Source organism: Rhineura floridana, chromosome 19 (assembly GCF_030035675.1).
Source record: "Rhineura floridana isolate rRhiFlo1 chromosome 19, rRhiFlo1.hap2, whole genome shotgun sequence".
In the NCBI taxonomy this organism is placed as follows: domain Eukaryota; kingdom Metazoa; phylum Chordata; class Lepidosauria; order Squamata; family Rhineuridae; genus Rhineura; species Rhineura floridana.
Window position 1 is genome coordinate 24,528,066 of NC_084498.1, and position 17,708 is coordinate 24,545,773.

At 43.5% G+C, this 17,708-nt stretch overlaps 1 protein-coding gene across 9 annotated transcripts in view; it reads left to right on the forward strand.

Annotated features, from left to right (window-relative positions):
* The window catches only part of CIT (citron rho-interacting serine/threonine kinase), a 105,568-nt gene that overhangs the window by 45,942 nt on the left and 41,918 nt on the right, over positions 1–17,708 (forward strand). For 8 of the 9 annotated variants that reach the window (XM_061602303.1, XM_061602306.1, XM_061602304.1 and 5 more), the window contains exons 19-24: positions 867–962; positions 2,056–2,172; positions 4,651–4,760; positions 6,688–6,862; positions 7,564–7,761; positions 12,870–12,923. In XM_061602303.1, coding sequence (XP_061458287.1) covers positions 867–962; positions 2,056–2,172; positions 4,651–4,760; positions 6,688–6,862; positions 7,564–7,761; positions 12,870–12,923 — 750 coding nt within the window. The remainder of the gene's footprint in view (positions 1–866; positions 963–2,055; positions 2,173–4,650; positions 4,761–6,687; positions 6,863–7,563; positions 7,762–12,869; positions 12,924–17,708) is intronic. The other variant, XM_061602310.1, reaches the window with a different exon arrangement.

The window sequence follows — 17,708 nt, forward strand, 5'->3', positions numbered from 1 at the left end:
GTGTGCAGAAGGTCCAAAGCTTAATCCCTGGCATCTCCCAGTTTAAAAGGATTTTTTAAAGACTTATGCCTGAGGCCCTGGAGAGACTCTGCCAGTCAGAGAGGAACGATATTTGTTAGATAGGCAAATAATCTGACATAGCATAAGGCAACTCCCTATGTTCCTAAATTACTGGGGAAAAGACAATATAGTTTCCCCAAAAGAAGGAAAGATCCGCTGTTTAAAAAAAGGCTAGACAAGAGAGAATTGCCCGAGTATACATTTTATTTGAGCTTTTTGGAAGGGTAGGTGGATGCTGTAGAATCCTTTAAAGAGACTTACCTTTTGCCTCTGAGTTCCTACTGCTTTCAATGGCTACTTCTCAGGTCTTCTTTAAAAAATATGTCTGGTGGTGGTGATGGCGCCAGGAGAAACTGTTTTGCTGCAGCAATATTTTTATTTAAAATACTTACGAACCACACTTTTGTATGAAATATCACAAGGCAGTATACAGACTGAAATGCAATAGTACAGTAAAAACATCAGACACATCAGTAAGGGCTGCCTGGCGAAGAATCTCATATTTGAAAGGCCTGTCTGAATAATACAGTTTTTGGAAGACATCTAAAAATGAGCAGGGATGACTCCTGTCAAATCTTTGTAAAGGTGGAGTTCCAGAGGGCAGAGCCAGCCAAAAGGCTCAGTCCCTGGTAAAGGCCAGCCAAAGCCCAGGGAATATTGGGGAAGAGCTGCCCAATGGGATGTTTATCTGATGAGGTATGGCCTGTAATCCAGAGTAAGAAACGAGCAGCTCGTGGGAGAGTGTTCGTGTGTGGTTGTTTCCCCACTTCCTTTTTTCTTTGATATGTTTAAATCTTTGTCTCTAGGAACTAGAGGAGAAGCACCGGGAGGCACAGCTTGCAGCGCAGCACCTGGAGTTGCATTTGAAACAGAAAGAGCAGATGTATGAAGAAAGGCTCAAAGTAAAGACACCTTTTTTTTAATCTTCAGACATGCTTTAAAGAGGCATAGCCCTCTGAATAAAACCCCAAGTAGTTGTGCTTTTGGAATCTCCTGCATTTTCCTCCTTGCCCCTCCACTACTGAGGCATAGCCTTTTTCGGAGTGTTTGGAGTAGATAAACACTCTTGCCCGACCTTTGCCGTTGTGCTTGTGATAGGAGACTTGCTTTGCAGGTCAGAACTATTAAGAAGTCTGTTCGTTACTCAGAGCATTGTGTTTTAACCACTTCAGAGAAGATCAGTCTTTAAATCCAGTGTGAGAGAGAGAGAGAGAGAGGTGCTGCTCATCAAGCGTGCCATCAGCATTTTCTGCCCCCTGGGCAAGATTCTTGCCCAGGGGGCAGAAAATGCTGATGGCACGCTTGATGAGCAGCTTCAGTTCTCCCAAAGGAGATTTCAGCTGCAAAATTTGGGCTCCAGCAAGTCGAATCTGTCTCTTGCTCTGCCACACTTAATAGTTCCCCGTAGTGCCCTATGTTAGTTAGGGGAAGAGCATGCCACTTACATAGGAACATCAGAAGTTGCCTTATCGTGCATTCAATCCTTGGCCCGTCTAGTCAAGTAAGTATCTCCTTTGACTAGCAATGACCCTCCGAGGGTTCAGACAGTCGTCCTTACTGGCTCTGCTCCTTTAGTTCCTTTAACTGGAGATGTCAAGGATGGAACTTGGAACCTTTTTGTACGCAAGGTTTCCCCTGTGATGCTATGCTCTGGCCCCTTCCTTTGGCGAAACGAGGAAGGAGAAGGGACGTAGTTCAGTGGTAGGGTTTGCATGCAGAAGGTCCCACGTTCAACCCTTTGCATCTCCAGGTAGGGCTGGGAAAGATTCCTGCCTGAAATCCCGAAGAGCCGCTGCCAGTCAGTGTCAAAGACAACACTGTGGCAGATGGGCCACTGGTTTGACTTGGTTTGAGGCAGCTTCCTTTCGTTTCTAGGGAAAGCATCAGGCCCCAACATGTCTTGTGCCAGCCGTAACTCTGGAACAGTCCCATTGGTAGACATTGGCAATAGGCATGAAAAAAAGAGCTTTTTCCTCCCATTTTTCTTTCTTTTAGGTGCTTGACATTCAGATGAAAAAAGATTTTGCGGATAAAGATGCGCTCGAGAACGTGTTGAGGAAGCATGAGGAAGAAGCCCGTGAAAAATGCAAAATTCTTACAGAACAGAAAGCAGTATGTGAAGTGCTATTCAGACGTGAAAAAGTCTGGTTTATTGGATAAGCAGATGGGGCGGATGGATCCTACTCACATGCTTTTACAGCTCATGGTGCACAGAAATGCTTTGCGCCAGCTTGGCAAGTCTGCCCTGCCTGTGGCGTGCAGCCCCTTTACAAAAGCTTGCTTCATGTATTTTTAAAACAAGTGGTTGCTGCCTAGATTGCTGCTTCTGTGGCAGCTGGAACGTTTTGAAGGTGTTGCGTAGGGGACCTGTTCTCACTAAACACAGTAAGAGCCCCACTGAATCAGATCAAGGCTTCGTCTAGCCTGGCGTCCTGTTTCCAACACTGCCCTGCCAAAGTCTTCCAGGAAGCTCACAAGTGGTGTGTGAAGGCAACATTTCCCTCTTTGTCCCCAGCATTTGGTATCTAGACATTTCCTGATCATCTTAACTATAATGTCCATTAGTGATGGCTCTGGATTTGTCTAGTCCCTTTTGAAGAAACTGTTTAAGCTAATAGCCGGCTGTGCAGTCTGTGAGCCAGTTGTGTTGTGTAGCAAAGTACATTTCTTTTCCCCGTCCTGAACCAGCTAGCCACGGTTTGGGTGATTAAATCCTGGCATAAGGCAGAACGTGCATGAGTTTTGTGTACCCACATGTAGCCCCTTTGAGCAGAGAAACAAGCCAGGAAGCCATAGTTTGACGACGTAGCTTCCCATTTACTTACAAACCAGGATATGAAGTCGGTTTAAAGTTGGCTTACAAATCCTGGATTGTTTGGAAGCCATAAACCACAATCTACACTCCTTGACTTGCATGTATTAATAATATTGTTGATTTATTAATTGCCTTATGCAATCATCTTAAAGGCAATGTGCAAAAAACAGAGCAGATATATTTAAAACAAAATTGATACCCATAGCAGAGACCCATTCACCCATTGGAAAGCCCATTGGAACAAAAACATCTTCAGTTGTTTCTGCAAAGTGCAGAAAGCAAGCACCTGTTGTATCTCGACAGCTATGCTATTCCACAGAACGGGCAGCCACACTGAACGTCCTGCTGCGAGTTACTGTGCAGTGGTTTCTGGTCTCTTTGTAACTTGCAGGAGAAAGTCTCCTGCAGACAGCAGAGACCAACTGGGTATATAAGGGATAAAGCGGCCTCTCTGGTAACCTGGTCCTGAGCTGTATAGGGCCTTATAGGTTAGTACAGGAGGGCCCCACTCATACGGCGGGTTACGTTCTGGACCCCTGCTGTAAAGCGGAACTCATTGACTAGAATGGTGCATGATGCCCGAAAACCGCCGTAAAAGCAAAACAAGCGCTGTATGAGTGGGGCTTTAGTCTAATTACATCTGAGACCACTGTATTAACGAATCGCAGTAAAGTAAAGCGCTGTAAAGCGGGGCCCTACTGTACCTGGACTTGGTCCGGTAGCACATGATAGTGGGCCTCTATGGTTAACTTGCAGCCCCCTAGCTTGCTTCCCTGCTTGCATGAAGGGGCTGTGTGCAGGTGGACGGTATAAGAGGGAGGAAAATGTATCCCTCTCTGCTTGCCAGTCATAATTATATAAACCTTGTCATTCCACAGCCTTGCTCTTCTCTGCCTTAATCTATGCTGTACAAGAGCTTGGCTTGAAACGCACCCTTATTGCGGTGTGGTATCCTAGATCAGCCCACTTTGCTTGTGAAGCAGTCAGTGCCGTCGTCCTGAATTTGCTAGAGCAGCAACTCCTAAAACTGGGCCACTGAAGAAGTTCTGAAGAGCGGCTTGAAAGAACTACATTGTAAATTGCACGATCCTTAGCCTAAGGACTTGTTTGTGCTAAACTGGGATATGATGGATTGTGTTTGAAAATATGCAGGAGTGTGTATGCTGTCATTCTAGTTTTAGGGGCACCAGGTCCTCTGGAAAGTCTCTGTATAGGATGCCTGTTTGGCTTTACTAAGCCATACATTCTCCCCAGTACAGTTGGCTGTGACCGTATTCCTCAGTGAATAATCTGATCTGCTTCAACAGCAGGCCCTGCTCTAACGTGCATGATCATTTTAGGGCTATATATTCATATCTGAAGAGAATTGCTTTGCTCTGAAAGAAAACACACAGTGTTTTTCAGATCTCCCGTGACAGAATAGCTATGGCTTAACACCGGCTTGTCTGCAGGAGACCACTTTCACAGTTCCTATAGAATGACCTGAATATTGCAGAAGATTCTGGGGAGCGTTGTACCCACAATTCACATGAACTGAGTAGTGTCTTTTGGGTCCTCTCCAGCACCCTCCTTCCCACCTTAAAAGTGTGTCCCAGAATATCTTTCCTTGCAGTTTTAAATTGGAAAGGAAGATGTAGTGGCAGGTGAGGTGGCCTGCCACCACTAACCCCTGGAGGAACTCTTGCTTAAGCCTCCAAGGAACCCCTGGGCTCTTCAAAACATAGCTTGAAAGCCACTGTTTAGAGACCTATTAACTGCAGATGTCTTTTTTTCAGATGATCAATGCTATGGATTCAAAGATTAGGTCTCTGGAACAGAGAATAGTGGAACTGTCTGAAGCTAATAAGCTTGCAGCAAATAGCAGCCTGTTTACGCAGAGGAACATGTAAGCATGAAGCTGTCTTTTGGCTCGCAGCACCCTGTGGAAGTTTAGAGCGCCCTTTTTTGTTCTTTTCACAAAGAACCCTTGACTCGAGAGCATTTTTCTAAGGGAAGAGAAACTTGCTAAATTGTCCACAGTTGCTGTCTTCTGTTCGGTTGGCTCTTGTGTGTATTAATGCTTGATAGCTTTAATTGTCGTGGGATGCTTTTAAAAGCTGGAAAGGTTTCTCTCTTTTTTCCCCTCACTTGGTTAATTTCTGTTTTAAAATTTCACTTTTTAGTTCCTGAACTTATAAATTCTGAGGCATTTTCTGAGGGAATCATAGAATCGCAGGGCTGGAAGGAGCCTATAAGGCCATTGAGTCCAAACTGAAGGAAAATCGAGATCAAACAAATTTCTTGTGTGTGTAATTCTAGCTTTTAGGTAGGGAATTATTATTTTTATTTTATTACATTTTTAGACCGCCCTATAGCAATAAGCTCCCAGGGCGGTGTACAGCATAATAAAACAGGTTAAAATACAAGTGGATGTAGATACACAATAAAACATAATTAAAAATTTTCAATTTTAAATTCAAATTTTAAAATTTTTAAAATGCCTGGGCGAAGAGGTAGGTCTTTACCTGGCGCCGAAAAGATAACAAAGAAGGCGCCAGGCGTATCTCATCAGGGAGGGCGTTCCATAGTTCGGGGGCCACCACTGAGAAGGCCCTAGCTCTAGTTATCGTTCTCCGTGCCTCCCTATGCGTTGGGACACGGAGAAGGGCCTTCGACGTCGAGCGCAGCGGCCGGGTAGGTACATAGCGGGAGAGGCGTTCCGCCAGGTATTGTGGTCCGATGCCGTTAAGGGCTTTATAGGTAAGAACCAACACTTTGAATCTGGCCCGGAAACATATTGGTAGCCAGTGCAGCTGGGCCAGGACAGGTGTTATATGATCAAATTTTTTTGTCCCAGTAAGAACTCTGGCCGCAGCATTCTGCACCAGCTGAAGGGAAACAATAGCTGTGGCTTGTATCTGACTAAGTTCTATTCAAAGTAGACCAACTGATATTAATGGACCGAAGTTAGTCATGCCTGTTAATGTAGGCGTAGCATTGGATACAACCCAGTGTCTGGATGCAGCAGGACAAATGTGTGTGGTTTTTACTTATATGGGCAGAAAGAAGATATGTTCCTGTTGCCAGGTTTGTTGTCAGCTATAAAATGTGCAGCATTAAGACATTGGGGACCAGCCCAAATGTAATGCTCCCTGTCTCTTAACTATGGTTATGGGTATAGATGTTGGAATTGTGCGCTGTCTTCCCAGAATTGCCTCATCCAGTTGACACTGTGGTTAAGGTTTATGTTGCCGCTGGGCTTTACTGTGTTCAACACTATCCACTTCATCAGGATTTCCTAATCGGTTAAGGATACTGCCCATGTAAGCCTTAGCCATGCAAACAGAGGAGGGCACTTTATGATCCCACAGCTGCACTGGATCTCTTAACTTGATGCTCAGAGCACAGGTTTAGCGCTATCCCAGCAGTCAGATATTCTGAAAATAAGAGGTAATGTCTTAATCCTGAAGAAAGGTTAGGGGAGATGAGCTCTGTGCCTCCAGGAGAGAATGAAAGGAAGTGAAACATATTCTGGCAATACCAGTCAGCTCTTGATCCCAAAGCTCAGTTGTGGAATTGGTCCATTTTCATTGGGCAAATAACCAGATTTTTCTGTGAGTAGGAAAAAGGCTCAAGTAATGGGCATTATTGCCCTCTGCCAGCCGTTCAGTGATAAATGTGCCATTTTTTAAAAAGCTTTTAAATGATGGGGTGAGGTAGACCTAGCTGCTGCATCAGCAACTCTTGCCTTTAGGGAGCCATTTCCATTGTACCCCAATGAAAAAAAAGGCTTTTGGCTAGGACTAGAGTGTATGTCTTCCCCCACTTTTCAGGAAAGCCCAAGAAGAAATGATTTCTGAGCTCAGACAGCAGAAGTTTTATCTGGAAACTCAAGCTGGGAAGTTGGAGGCCCAGAACAATAAGCTGGAGGAACAGTTGGAGAAAATCAGTCGTCAGGACCACAATGACAAGGCTCGCTTGCTGGAGCTGGAGACTAGGTTGCGAGAGGTAAACGCTTGCCTGCTGATGTCAGTGTTGGTGCTGTCGCCACTGCTGCTGCTGCTACAAGTGATGTTTAATAATTGTTTCGTTGATATCAGCCATGTGACCGAAGATCCTCTTAACACGTTGCTTGTGGCCACCCTAGGTGAATGAAGGAAAAGCTGAAACCCCTCCTTAAAGGGGATAACTTTTGTATACTAGAGGCCACCTTATCAGGTGCATGACGTGATCCTTGGCTGGTGAACTGGGGGAAAAGGTGTGAAAATTGGGACTTGTCATGAAATGCAAAAAAGTACACTCTGTGACAATTTGGTTAGAGTTTAAAAATATGCAAAATAAGCACAGTGACTATTGGTAATCACACAATCATCTTAGCATTGCTGAGTTAACACCAAGAGTGAGACAGGAAGCCATTGTTTCAATTCCGACCCAAAGAAATTCAACAACTTCACACTGGGTTCTCCCTGTGAAATTCCTCTGGAGAACGGCAGCCATCGGGTCAGAAACAGAATATCCAGGGAGATTAAAATATTCTCCTGCTTTCTGAATTTTGTCCATTCTGATGTCAGATTTATGTCCATTTATTCTTTTGCATAGAGGCTGACCTCTTTGTGCTGCATAGATAGCAGAGGGGCATTGCTGAACAATCTTAAGCAAGCTTACATTTTGACGTTCATAAGTATCAATCCTATATTTAAACTCTTCAGGTTAGCCTTGAACATGAAGAACAAAAATTGGAGTTGAAACGGCAGCTTACAGAATTGCAGCTCACCCTCCAGGAGAGGGAATCTCAGATTTCGGGGTTGCAGGCTGCCCGTGCAGCTCTGGAAAGTCAGCTCCGGGAGGCTAAAACTGAGCTAGAGGAGACCACAGCTGAGGCAGAAGAGGAGATTCAAGCTCTGACGGTAAGCTGTGGAATTCTGGCCTGGTGTAAGGAGCTGCTCTCTCGAAGCATAAAATCCAGCGATGCTCCCAGTCAGTTTTAAACTAATATTGAAATATATCCTGGGTTGAGGAGGATGATTTGCAGATGGCTTAGCTTGACTGTTTCTGCTTTGCTTCATCTTGCATCTCTGTAATGTTGATGTTTGTCGAAAATGTGGCTCTAACAGGCTGCACTTTTTTAGATGGGTGGCTGGGCCCCAGTAAACGAGATCTTTTTCTGGCTTTGGCTCTTCAAAGTAAAGAAAGAAATGCCTGATCAGATACGGTGACTTTCTTTTTAAGGACTGGAAAGTTGCCACTGTTGTACTCTATTTGATATCTGGCACGTTCAAGAAGCTTGAATCTGGAGGCAAATCCACTTGCTAAATTCTTTGAAGTCACATTGGAGTCTAAATGTAGATGGTTGTTCGGGTTCCATGGAAGTTCCCATATATGCAGTGGTGGCTGGTGCCCATTGGACTGGTGGAGCAGAAGGCAGAGCCAACTAATTATAGCTTTGCCCCCATACTCCTCCCTCCTGAATTGTACAAGGAGCAAGACGCAGACTGAGAAGGAAAAAGAAGCTGACAGGCAGGGCCATAACCTGGACTGGTTGTAAGTAAGAAGAGAGGCAGGTGGGAGATTGCCAAGAGCAGAGGTTGGTGGGCTGTGCCCCATTTGCACAAATGAACAAGCTTCCACCACTTATATGATGGCTTCAAAGTGCTCCTTTGAGGCACCAGTCTCCTCCCTCCTTCCTGATTCTTTGGAAACAGGTGCACAGCTAAGTTGTCCTGAGTATAATTCCACTAGTGTTTCCATTTTGGCTTTTACAGCCAGGCCTTTTTAGAGGAAGGGAAAACATTCTCTTGGATGATGATCTTTTGAAAAGGGTTACTCAGCATGACAGAGGATTGTATCCAGCTAAGTTTCATTCTCTGAGCAGAACCACTGAAATGAATGTACCTAAACGAGTCATGTCTTGCGGGATCACCTTACCCCTTTTGTACCCACCTAGCCTCTTTGTTCTGCGGAACTGGCATTGTTATGGGTGCCACATCATTTTCACACTGCACTTGCAAGAAATCAATCTTTTAATGTGGCAGCACCTACACTTTAGAACTCCCTGCCTATTGACATCAGGCAGGCTCTTTTGCCGTACTCATTTCAGCACCTGTTTAAAACATTTTTGTTTGAGCAAGCCTATCCAGACATGTAGATGTTAATGTGTTTTAACCTCTCTTTAGCTTACAGGTAATTTTAATTATCTTATGTTTTTAATTACTTGTTTTTAAACTGCTTTTTTAATTGATGACTTATATTTTATGGAAACCACGTAGAGGTTTTGTTACAATCAAGCAACATATACATTTTGTTAAACAAAAAACAGAATAAATGTCCGTTATTTTCAGTAGGAGTAGGACTAACACTGGATGTAACCCAGAGTATGCTGTTCTGAAGGGGGGACCCTCTCGAACTCTGTGAGCTCAGATGCTGGGATGCAGTTGAAGTAGGCCAGCCCTAAAAGAAAGAGGGAGGGGCAAATGAATGCTCAAGGCTTCTGAAGGAAGGAGTTGGCCACTGAGGAGAGTCCACTAGAATTCAGTATTCTGAATGGTGACTTGATTTCAGAATATAAGCTGGTACTGAACTCAAGTTGGGTCTTGTTCTCACCCCAACATTCCTTAGATTCTAAACACCATATGCCCTGCCTTTCATGACTGTTACATGATTATACAGTCAAATAGATTTCCAGCATTAAAATATCCTGGTTGGAGGCCAGAGGTGTGAGGAAAGGGTCCATCATACTGGCCACATTTACTTATTTATTTAAATGTGTAAATAAGCAGCCCAGGGTGGCATGAAAGCCCTGTTTACCTCCTTGAAAGGTCAATAGCCCTGGGAATCGATGCCAGCTTCGTGTGGATTTCCCTTGAAGGAATCCAGTGTAGGGCATAGATATCCCCTACCCCAAATCAGTGCATTATTGAGGTACAGTGGCTTGATTTTTGTGCAAGTATTTTTACATTCCGCTCATGTATTAATGGTTGGAATTGGCTATGAAAAGGGTTGGTTACAGGTAAGTACCTGGTTTTTCAAAACCATAATTCCTGGAAATGCATATCCCTGTTTCACAGAAGTACTATGGTTTTGTGTGGGTGCTGAGGGTTCTCTGTAATCTGCTCTTATGCTATTGTGCTACCTGGTGATTAAAAACGAGTTAGTGAAATAACTGTTGTCTTATTCATGTTCCCTAACAAAGGTGTCTGTTTTATATCCTACTATGTGTAGTAAGTGAATCCTTCATTAAGGTATTATTCTTTCCTTTTGTCCGTCTGAACTGAACCTAAATGTATACTATATGCTACTGATTTTTTTAAAAAGAGCTTGCAAAAATATGCTTTATGGAGCTGGATCTTCACTTCAAGATTTGCCAGATTTGTGGGTGGGAGAGGTTATTAATTCCTGCTTTGGCTACCAGCTGTGCCTTCAGCTACACTGGAAGTGGGCGTGTGTCTCCGTGGAAGCTAATGAAAGGAACAGTGTTTGCCTTTCATTGGGGGCTCCCTTTGCCGCTTTTGCAGCTGTTCCTTGGGGCTTGAGGGATTAAGCAGCAGACTTGTGCATGTATTGCTTGTGTTCTTGCGATCCAGGGGAAGGGAAGCCTACACTCTCCAGTCTTCTCAGGAGCCCGCAAGTGTGAGTGCTAACGGTTAGGAAATGCAGCGATCAGTGCAGGAAAGTTGTGAATCGTGGATGCCATGCTCTATCCCATGAGTGGCCAATCTGAGGCATGGGTGCCATAAGTGGCACAGGCAGCAGGAGGTTTGTGGCACTCATGGACTCGAAGTGCAAGGGGTTCATGGGTCTTGCTATAGTGGAGGGTGATTTTTTTTTTGTATTGCTGTAATGCGATTGTTAAAGTTAGCGAGAATGTGTAATTACATTGTCTTCTCCCACTTTAATGATGCCTGAGACCCCAGACGCTGCCAGTCAGAGTAGACAATTCTGGCCATTTGTACGGATACATAACGAAGCATCCTGGACATACAAATCCCATGAAAGAGGCTCACATGGATTGTGGAAATGTCCATAGTGCCAGGTCTACATGCCTGCCTGCCATGCTGTGAGACAAAACCAGCCCAAAGATTTTTTTGGGGGGTGGGGAGCTTACATATGTGCTGTAGTGCACACTAGAGTGGTGTTGTCTTGTACGTCAGACTTGTGACACACTTGCAAAAGGTTGGCCACTGCTCTGCTTCTCTATCCATCTTTTTCAACGCACATCAACTTCCGTTCAGACTCTAGAATACCTGGCGTCAAGGCCAATGAAACAGGGGGCATGCTTTATGAGATTATTTCACTCAGCATTGAAATGACTATCAGTACAGTAATATCTCAGTTAATGAAGTAGATACATTCCTGGACATTATTTCTTTAACAGAAACTTTGGTACCAGAGGTAGGAATAACATGGAAATAATAGGGATAGGTTCCTACACCCACTCATAGATAGTGGGGGCAGCTTCAACAGGGGCTTTAAAGGATACCTACCTGGCACCCACCCTCTCCCCCTCCTTCCCGCTACCCCTCCTTCCCTCTCCCCCTCCTTCCCTCTCCCCCTCCTTCTCGCTACCCCTCCTTCCCTCTCCCCCTCCTTCCCTCCCTAGCCCTGGGAGAAAGCAAGAGATCTCTTTAATGCAAAGGAAACACACATGCTTGTCAGTTTCACCATAGCAAAGCAAAGGCACAGGCTTATCAGTTTACTGATAGCAAAGCAAAGACATAAGCTAGTCAGTTTCACCTTAAAGCCAAGGAACAAGCTTGAACATTTATCCATAGCAAAGCAAACACACTGGCTGGTCAGTTTCACTTTAAAGCAAAGGCCTAGATTTGTCAGTTTATTGATTGCAAAGCAGACACATACTGGTTAGTTTCACCTTAAAGCAAAGGCACAGGGTTGAAAGTTTAACCATAGCAAAGCAAAGTTAGTCAGTTTCACCTAAAACAAGCCTTTGTTAGAAGGAGGTTGGTTCTTGGAGGATTTGTTAACAGGTATTACTGTACTTCCTCAAAAGAGCTGCTATTTCAGTCTAATAATTCAAACACTCTTAAGAGTTGGGTATTCAGTCCGATGGGATGTTGGGAAGGGAGGGTTCTCATTTGAGTCTCTTTCAGTTAATTGGTGGAAGAAAAAGTTCATTTTCTAGTCATTCATTTCAGACTTTGGTTGAACAGCTTTTCCGTTTTGAGTGTCTTGGGAAAGAAGCAGTTTGCTTGAGTCAAGAAGAAATGTCCAGTGAGCAACAAATGACTAATGAGTCCCTTTGCTGTGCCCCGAGACTGCCTAAATCAGACTGATGGGAGAGGGCCTTGTGGCGGGAAGATGAGCTTTGTCTTTGTGTGGCACTTTTGCTTGCAAAACACATAAATGGTGCATGCCTTTTTGCAGTTGCCTTGAAACAAAATGCTTTGTCTTTGTATGTTAGACTTCCACGATCCAAACAATAATAATAAAATTATTGGTTGGTTGATCAGCCCTTCAGAAGTGGGTCAGTGCTTGGTGGGCTTGTGGTTGTGTGGCTGAAGTGCTTTGGGAAGTTTGCCTAATCGTCATGATAGGCTTTTCTATTTTACACTTGTTTGTGTGTGTATGGAAAATTAAATACATGTGCAGGATTAATTAAAAAAAACTCACATGAAGTATTAGTTCAGATGTGGAAATAAATATACAAGGTAAACAATTTTAAAATCTTTCCAATGGCAAGACTATCCCTTGGATATTAAATGGCAACTATCTTTTGGAGGCCTCTTTAAAAGAAATATTTTGTCTACATATGGCATTTGCCATAAAGCAGTGCATACAATTGTACATTTAGCTCCAGTAGGTGAGAACTTGGAAGCATGAGGATGCCTTAAGTCAAGGCAACAACTGGTTCTTCTGTCCTGGTAGTCTTCACAGCCTGCAGCATCTGCCTTTTTAAACTTTGCTTGCTGGTAGATTGTTCTGCAGTTCATTTAGAAAACAGCTGTTGGATTCTAAAAATGATGTGTGAAAAAATTGATGATCAACTTCTTACCTCCTTTAGGCGCATAGAGATGAAATCCAGCGTAAATTTGAAGCCCTTCGTAATAGCTGCACAGTGAGTATTAAATACAGATCATTGAATTATTTTGAAATTAAGGACGAGGAAGGAAAACAATCTGATTTTGCTGCTTGAAGACAAAGGCCTTGTGACATGGGCCTTTTTTGCCTTCAAGGAGTTTACAGGACCAAGACGGATTGGATTGCTTCTTTTGCTTTCAGGTAAATCTCAGCTTAGAGGTTTTAACCTGATTTTAAAATTGACAGTGTTCCTCAAGTTTTTGAAGAAGCCAATCTGAAAATCTCATTGCAGTGCAGCTAATAAGAATGGTGTAGCAGCTGCAACAAATTACATATATACAATGCCCCCCCCCTTACAGGTAGAGAGAGATATCCTAGGTTGACAAGGCAATGGAGGGAATCTAACCAGACCCAAACGCTCCTAATACGTAGCCTGACTATCCAAAAGTTTGTATAGGCTGCAGTAGTGTCAGCCCACATCTTTAAGTAAGGAAAAGTACACCCACTGTCGCATTCAAAGTACAGCATGTGTGTGCAAATAAACAGATCCGGCAATTGTTGCATGCAGTCTTATTTTCCTTTGTGGAGGTCCCCTTTCTATGAAAAGTGTAATGCGTAAAGCAGCCCTAAAGATTCCCGTAGAATCACATATACAGAGATCTGTTTTCAGTTTCATTTCTCCACCAGCAGCATTTTAGTGAGCATTGTAAGATCCCCCTTAATGCTGTTCAAGGCCTGTATCTTGTGCGTGATTCCAAGATATTAAAAAAACCCCATAGATTTCTGTGGTGGAATGCCTTCAAGATGCAGATCACAAGTGGGCTACTTTGAAAGAGACATTTTTGGGGAGTTCAGATCTCTCTAGTGTTCTAGATTTTGAAGCTGGAAAGCACATAAGTACAGGGGGAAAAGGCTTAGAGCTAAGCACTCTCTGTAATAGAGATACCCCAGAAGTAGTAACAGTACTGCTTTAAAGCCTCTCAGAGTCCCAAGATGGGATAGAACTAAACAGCTTTTAGAAAGATGAGTTGATTACAGAAGTTTCCCTCCTTGACCATCCTGGCTGCTAGATTTCTTCCTGAAGATGAGTATGTGCACTGAGAGTTCTTCAGTATGCTAGAAAGAGGAGCGTTACAAAGCTTTTCACTCCAGAAATCTCTTACCAGCTTGTGTGTAGCCTTTAACTATTCTTCAAGTTAGCAAGAACTTAGCAAGTGCTGGTTTATACATGCACATCAGTTCTCAAGGAATTATTTCCATGTGTGCAAGGGGCCATTGCAGATACCACACCACAAATGGAACTGTCATATCACCGTATCACCTCAGATGCAATGCTTTTCAGTCCACACGTTCAGATGCCTGTTGTCTAGTGTGTGTTTCAGGTATAGAGGAATCAAGTAATCTGTCTGCATGTATGAACCAACCCACTGATGAATTTTATTTTATCTTTACTAAAGAGTCTTGAGTGTGGTTCTGAAGAGTTTGGAAGGCATGCTGTTGTGAGCTCAAGATTGAGTGGAAACTTTTTCTTGTTGGGACTAGATAGTTTTATAGATTTCATGTGGGCCTATGAGGAAGATGGAGAAGTAATGATGGGAGAAGTCACTGACATAAGGCCAAAGAATAGGGAATGTAGAGTAAATGCCTTAAAGGGTCATTTGCTACCAAGGCTGCCTTGGTTTCTAAGTAAAGGGGCATAATCTTACATTGTAGATGAAGCGAAGGTTAGAGATAGAGGATTGGGTTTTTTTGTCCAAAGCTGTATTACAGATATGGGGATCCTTGGGCCCTCCAGATGTTGCCTGAACCACAACTCCCCTCAGCCCCAGCAAACATGGTCAATGGCCAGAGATGATGGGAGCTCTAGTTCAGCCAACATCTGGAGGGTGAAAGGTTCCCCACACCTGCCACGCTGCTACTTTTAAAAAGGGATTGTGTGTTAAGAATCCATTTCCTACTGTTGATCAGCACCCTCAGCCAAAGGATCCCGGGAGAGGAAATAAGGAAATGGAAAGGAAAGCCTGCTGGAAGAAATGGGGCACTTAAAACCTGTGGTCCAGGAGCCCCCTAGGGGTCCATGGATGGGCTTCAGGGGGTCTGTGAACCGGGTGCAAAAAAACCCCAATTTCCAATGCAGTAACATTAATTTTATTTATCTAAGGGGGTCCATAGCTTTCATCGGATTCTCAAAGGGGTCCATGACTCAAAAAAGGGTAACAACCACTGCTCTGACGTGTTACGGAACGATCTCCGGAGACGCTGCTGCTCTTGGGATTTCTCAGGGAGCCTCCTTCGTGTTCACCTGAGCTTTCTAAGGAGGTTGAGAAGACTTCTGGAGGTTTTAAAGGGCGATGGTTTTCACATCATAGGGAAAAATAGGTTTCAAGTATCAGTTCTCATAGAATGCATGAACTACTCTAGTAATTCCTGTGCCAATATAGTGCCTTCATTCCCTTGATGAGATTTGCTGCTTAAAATCAACCCCTAAACAAGGATTATTCCAAAATGTGTTGGGACTGTATTTCCTCAAGTGTCTGTTGCTCTTCCTCCTGGTTTTTGGGTTATTCACCTGATGGGCAAGACATTTATAATCTCCTTTATTCAGGCACTGGCGCTAAAGTGACCATTCTTCAGCATCTCTCCTCTTCTCTGCCCCCCTGCTGCCATTGGCTCCAGAAGCTCCCAGCTCTTGTTAACAGTTTCTCTTCCTTCTCCTTCTAATCACCTGTGTTGTAGCATTATATAGTCCATTGCCAAGCATCTCAGATGCTTCTGTCACATGTCGCTTCTCATCGGACCCTGGCTGGGAGCAAGCTTTTACCTTGCTGCATGCCCTGTCGACTCAGATTCTAACTCCATTGCCCCAGCTGGCTTGGGCTTGGGTATGCATGCTTGTTTTGGTAAATGGAAGCCAAAACATCGAGGGTTCTCCCTTTCAATGGAGGGGATTTGTGTGGTTTCTTGTAGGCTGCGGGGACAAAAAAAAATTTTGGTTCATCCACAGTGTGCAATTTTTCATTAAATTGACAGCTAAGTCTGCTAAACGTCTTTTCATTTTATCCATGCACAATCTGTCAAGTTTCAGATATATAGGATAGAGGTGCATGTGTAAACCTCGAGGATGCAGATTTGGAAAGCTAAGCAGTTTGCCACGGCTTCTCGTAAACCAGACTCTCTCTTTCTTCACTGCTTTTGGTATCTGCTCGTGTCAGCTATGTAAGCAACTGCTTGTTTGCTTCAGTGCCGCTAACAGATGTGTGTGTTGTTTCCTTAGGAAGTTTAGGCACAGCCTTCTAATTAGAACCTTGCTGCTTTATTTGCTGTGCCTAAACCTTTAGTGCCTTGATACTGGAGGTTTTGCTTCCAGTTCCCACTGTGATGTTTCTTGATGGAGAACAGGAGGTAGGATTTTGCAGTTATTACCCTAGCAGAAGGAATTCGGCTTTTAAAAAAGCCAAGGGCGTTCGAGGTTGGGTAAGGATGTATGATTCATGCAGCCATACGTGTATAATATATGCTGTATATGTATATAGCAACCATACTTCATTAGGACATCCAGACCTCATTTAGAGCCCCATCCTCAAGTACCGGGATACAATATGTCTGTTGTCATGCTGATTCCCAAGAGATTGAAGAAGATGCTAGGGGTATAAATGTCTAAAATAATAACAAAAAACAATAGCTCTTCCTTCGACTACAAAAAATAAATAAAACCCTTTCACGTTTTCTGCAGTGTGTTCAGATGGCCAAACATTGGTCTCTTGATCTACCTCCTTTTCATATGGTTTGTCTTTTCGGTGGGAGGGTGGATGTTGCAACTGTCTTTCTGTTTCCACTCTTCAGTCTATTGGCCCGGTTTGCACATCACGGTCAGCCATAGTTAACGGTTTATTGTGAACTCCCTGATCTGGGCCACTTCGCTCCGCTAGCATGTTGGAGCAATTAACCGTGACTCCTAGCTTAGTGTTCTGTTTGAAGCAGGGGTTGTGGTTTGTTTCTTTCAAAGGAAATCAGTGGAGGAAAGTGACTAAAATGTGCATGCTCATTAGCTATGGTTTGCCATGATGGGTGTACAAGACCAGTATGCTTGAGAGTGGAGCTGTAAGCAACTTGTCCTTGTCCTTCCAACTTAAGTTTATAGCCCTCATGCTTTGAAAGGCTCAAGTTATTGAGTTGCTTTATTCTGCAGTTTCTGTGGCAAATAGATTTATTGGATCTTACTCTACATTAATGTCACCTTACGCATAAGTTCACAAACTTACTGACCCACTGCTTGCATTTTCAATAATTTCTGATTTAAGAAATGGACGTGACTGCACAGAGACTGTGGAAGAAAAGGCTACAGTTGTTTACCTGTAACTGTAATTCTTTGTGTGCTCATCCATACAAGACACACAGACCATACCTAGTTAGTGGTAAATAAACTGTTTCTTTCTTGCCTAGTCACCTGTAGGTATTTTTTCCTTGCCACAGGTGAGTGGCTATTTATAAGCCTATAAATGTACTGTCTTTGTGCATTGCGTTGTGGAAGTTATATTGTGCATCTTGTCTTTCCCCTCCCTCCTATTTTTTTTTGTAGAGCTGTAAATGCATTCTTCTCTGCAAATTTGAACTGGTAACGTTTAAGCTACCTGTTGCCATTATTTGGTCCTGGAAATGGGTTCTTCTGCCTCCCCCTATGCCTCCTGCCCTGTCCCTTGATATACGTTTTAAGCAAACCTCAAGTGCAGTAGTATCTTTGGGTTTTCTGTTTGTATTTTTGAAGAAATCATTTTTTAGAATTTATTCTGAATGTGTTGGCATTTTCTTTTGAATGTGTTTT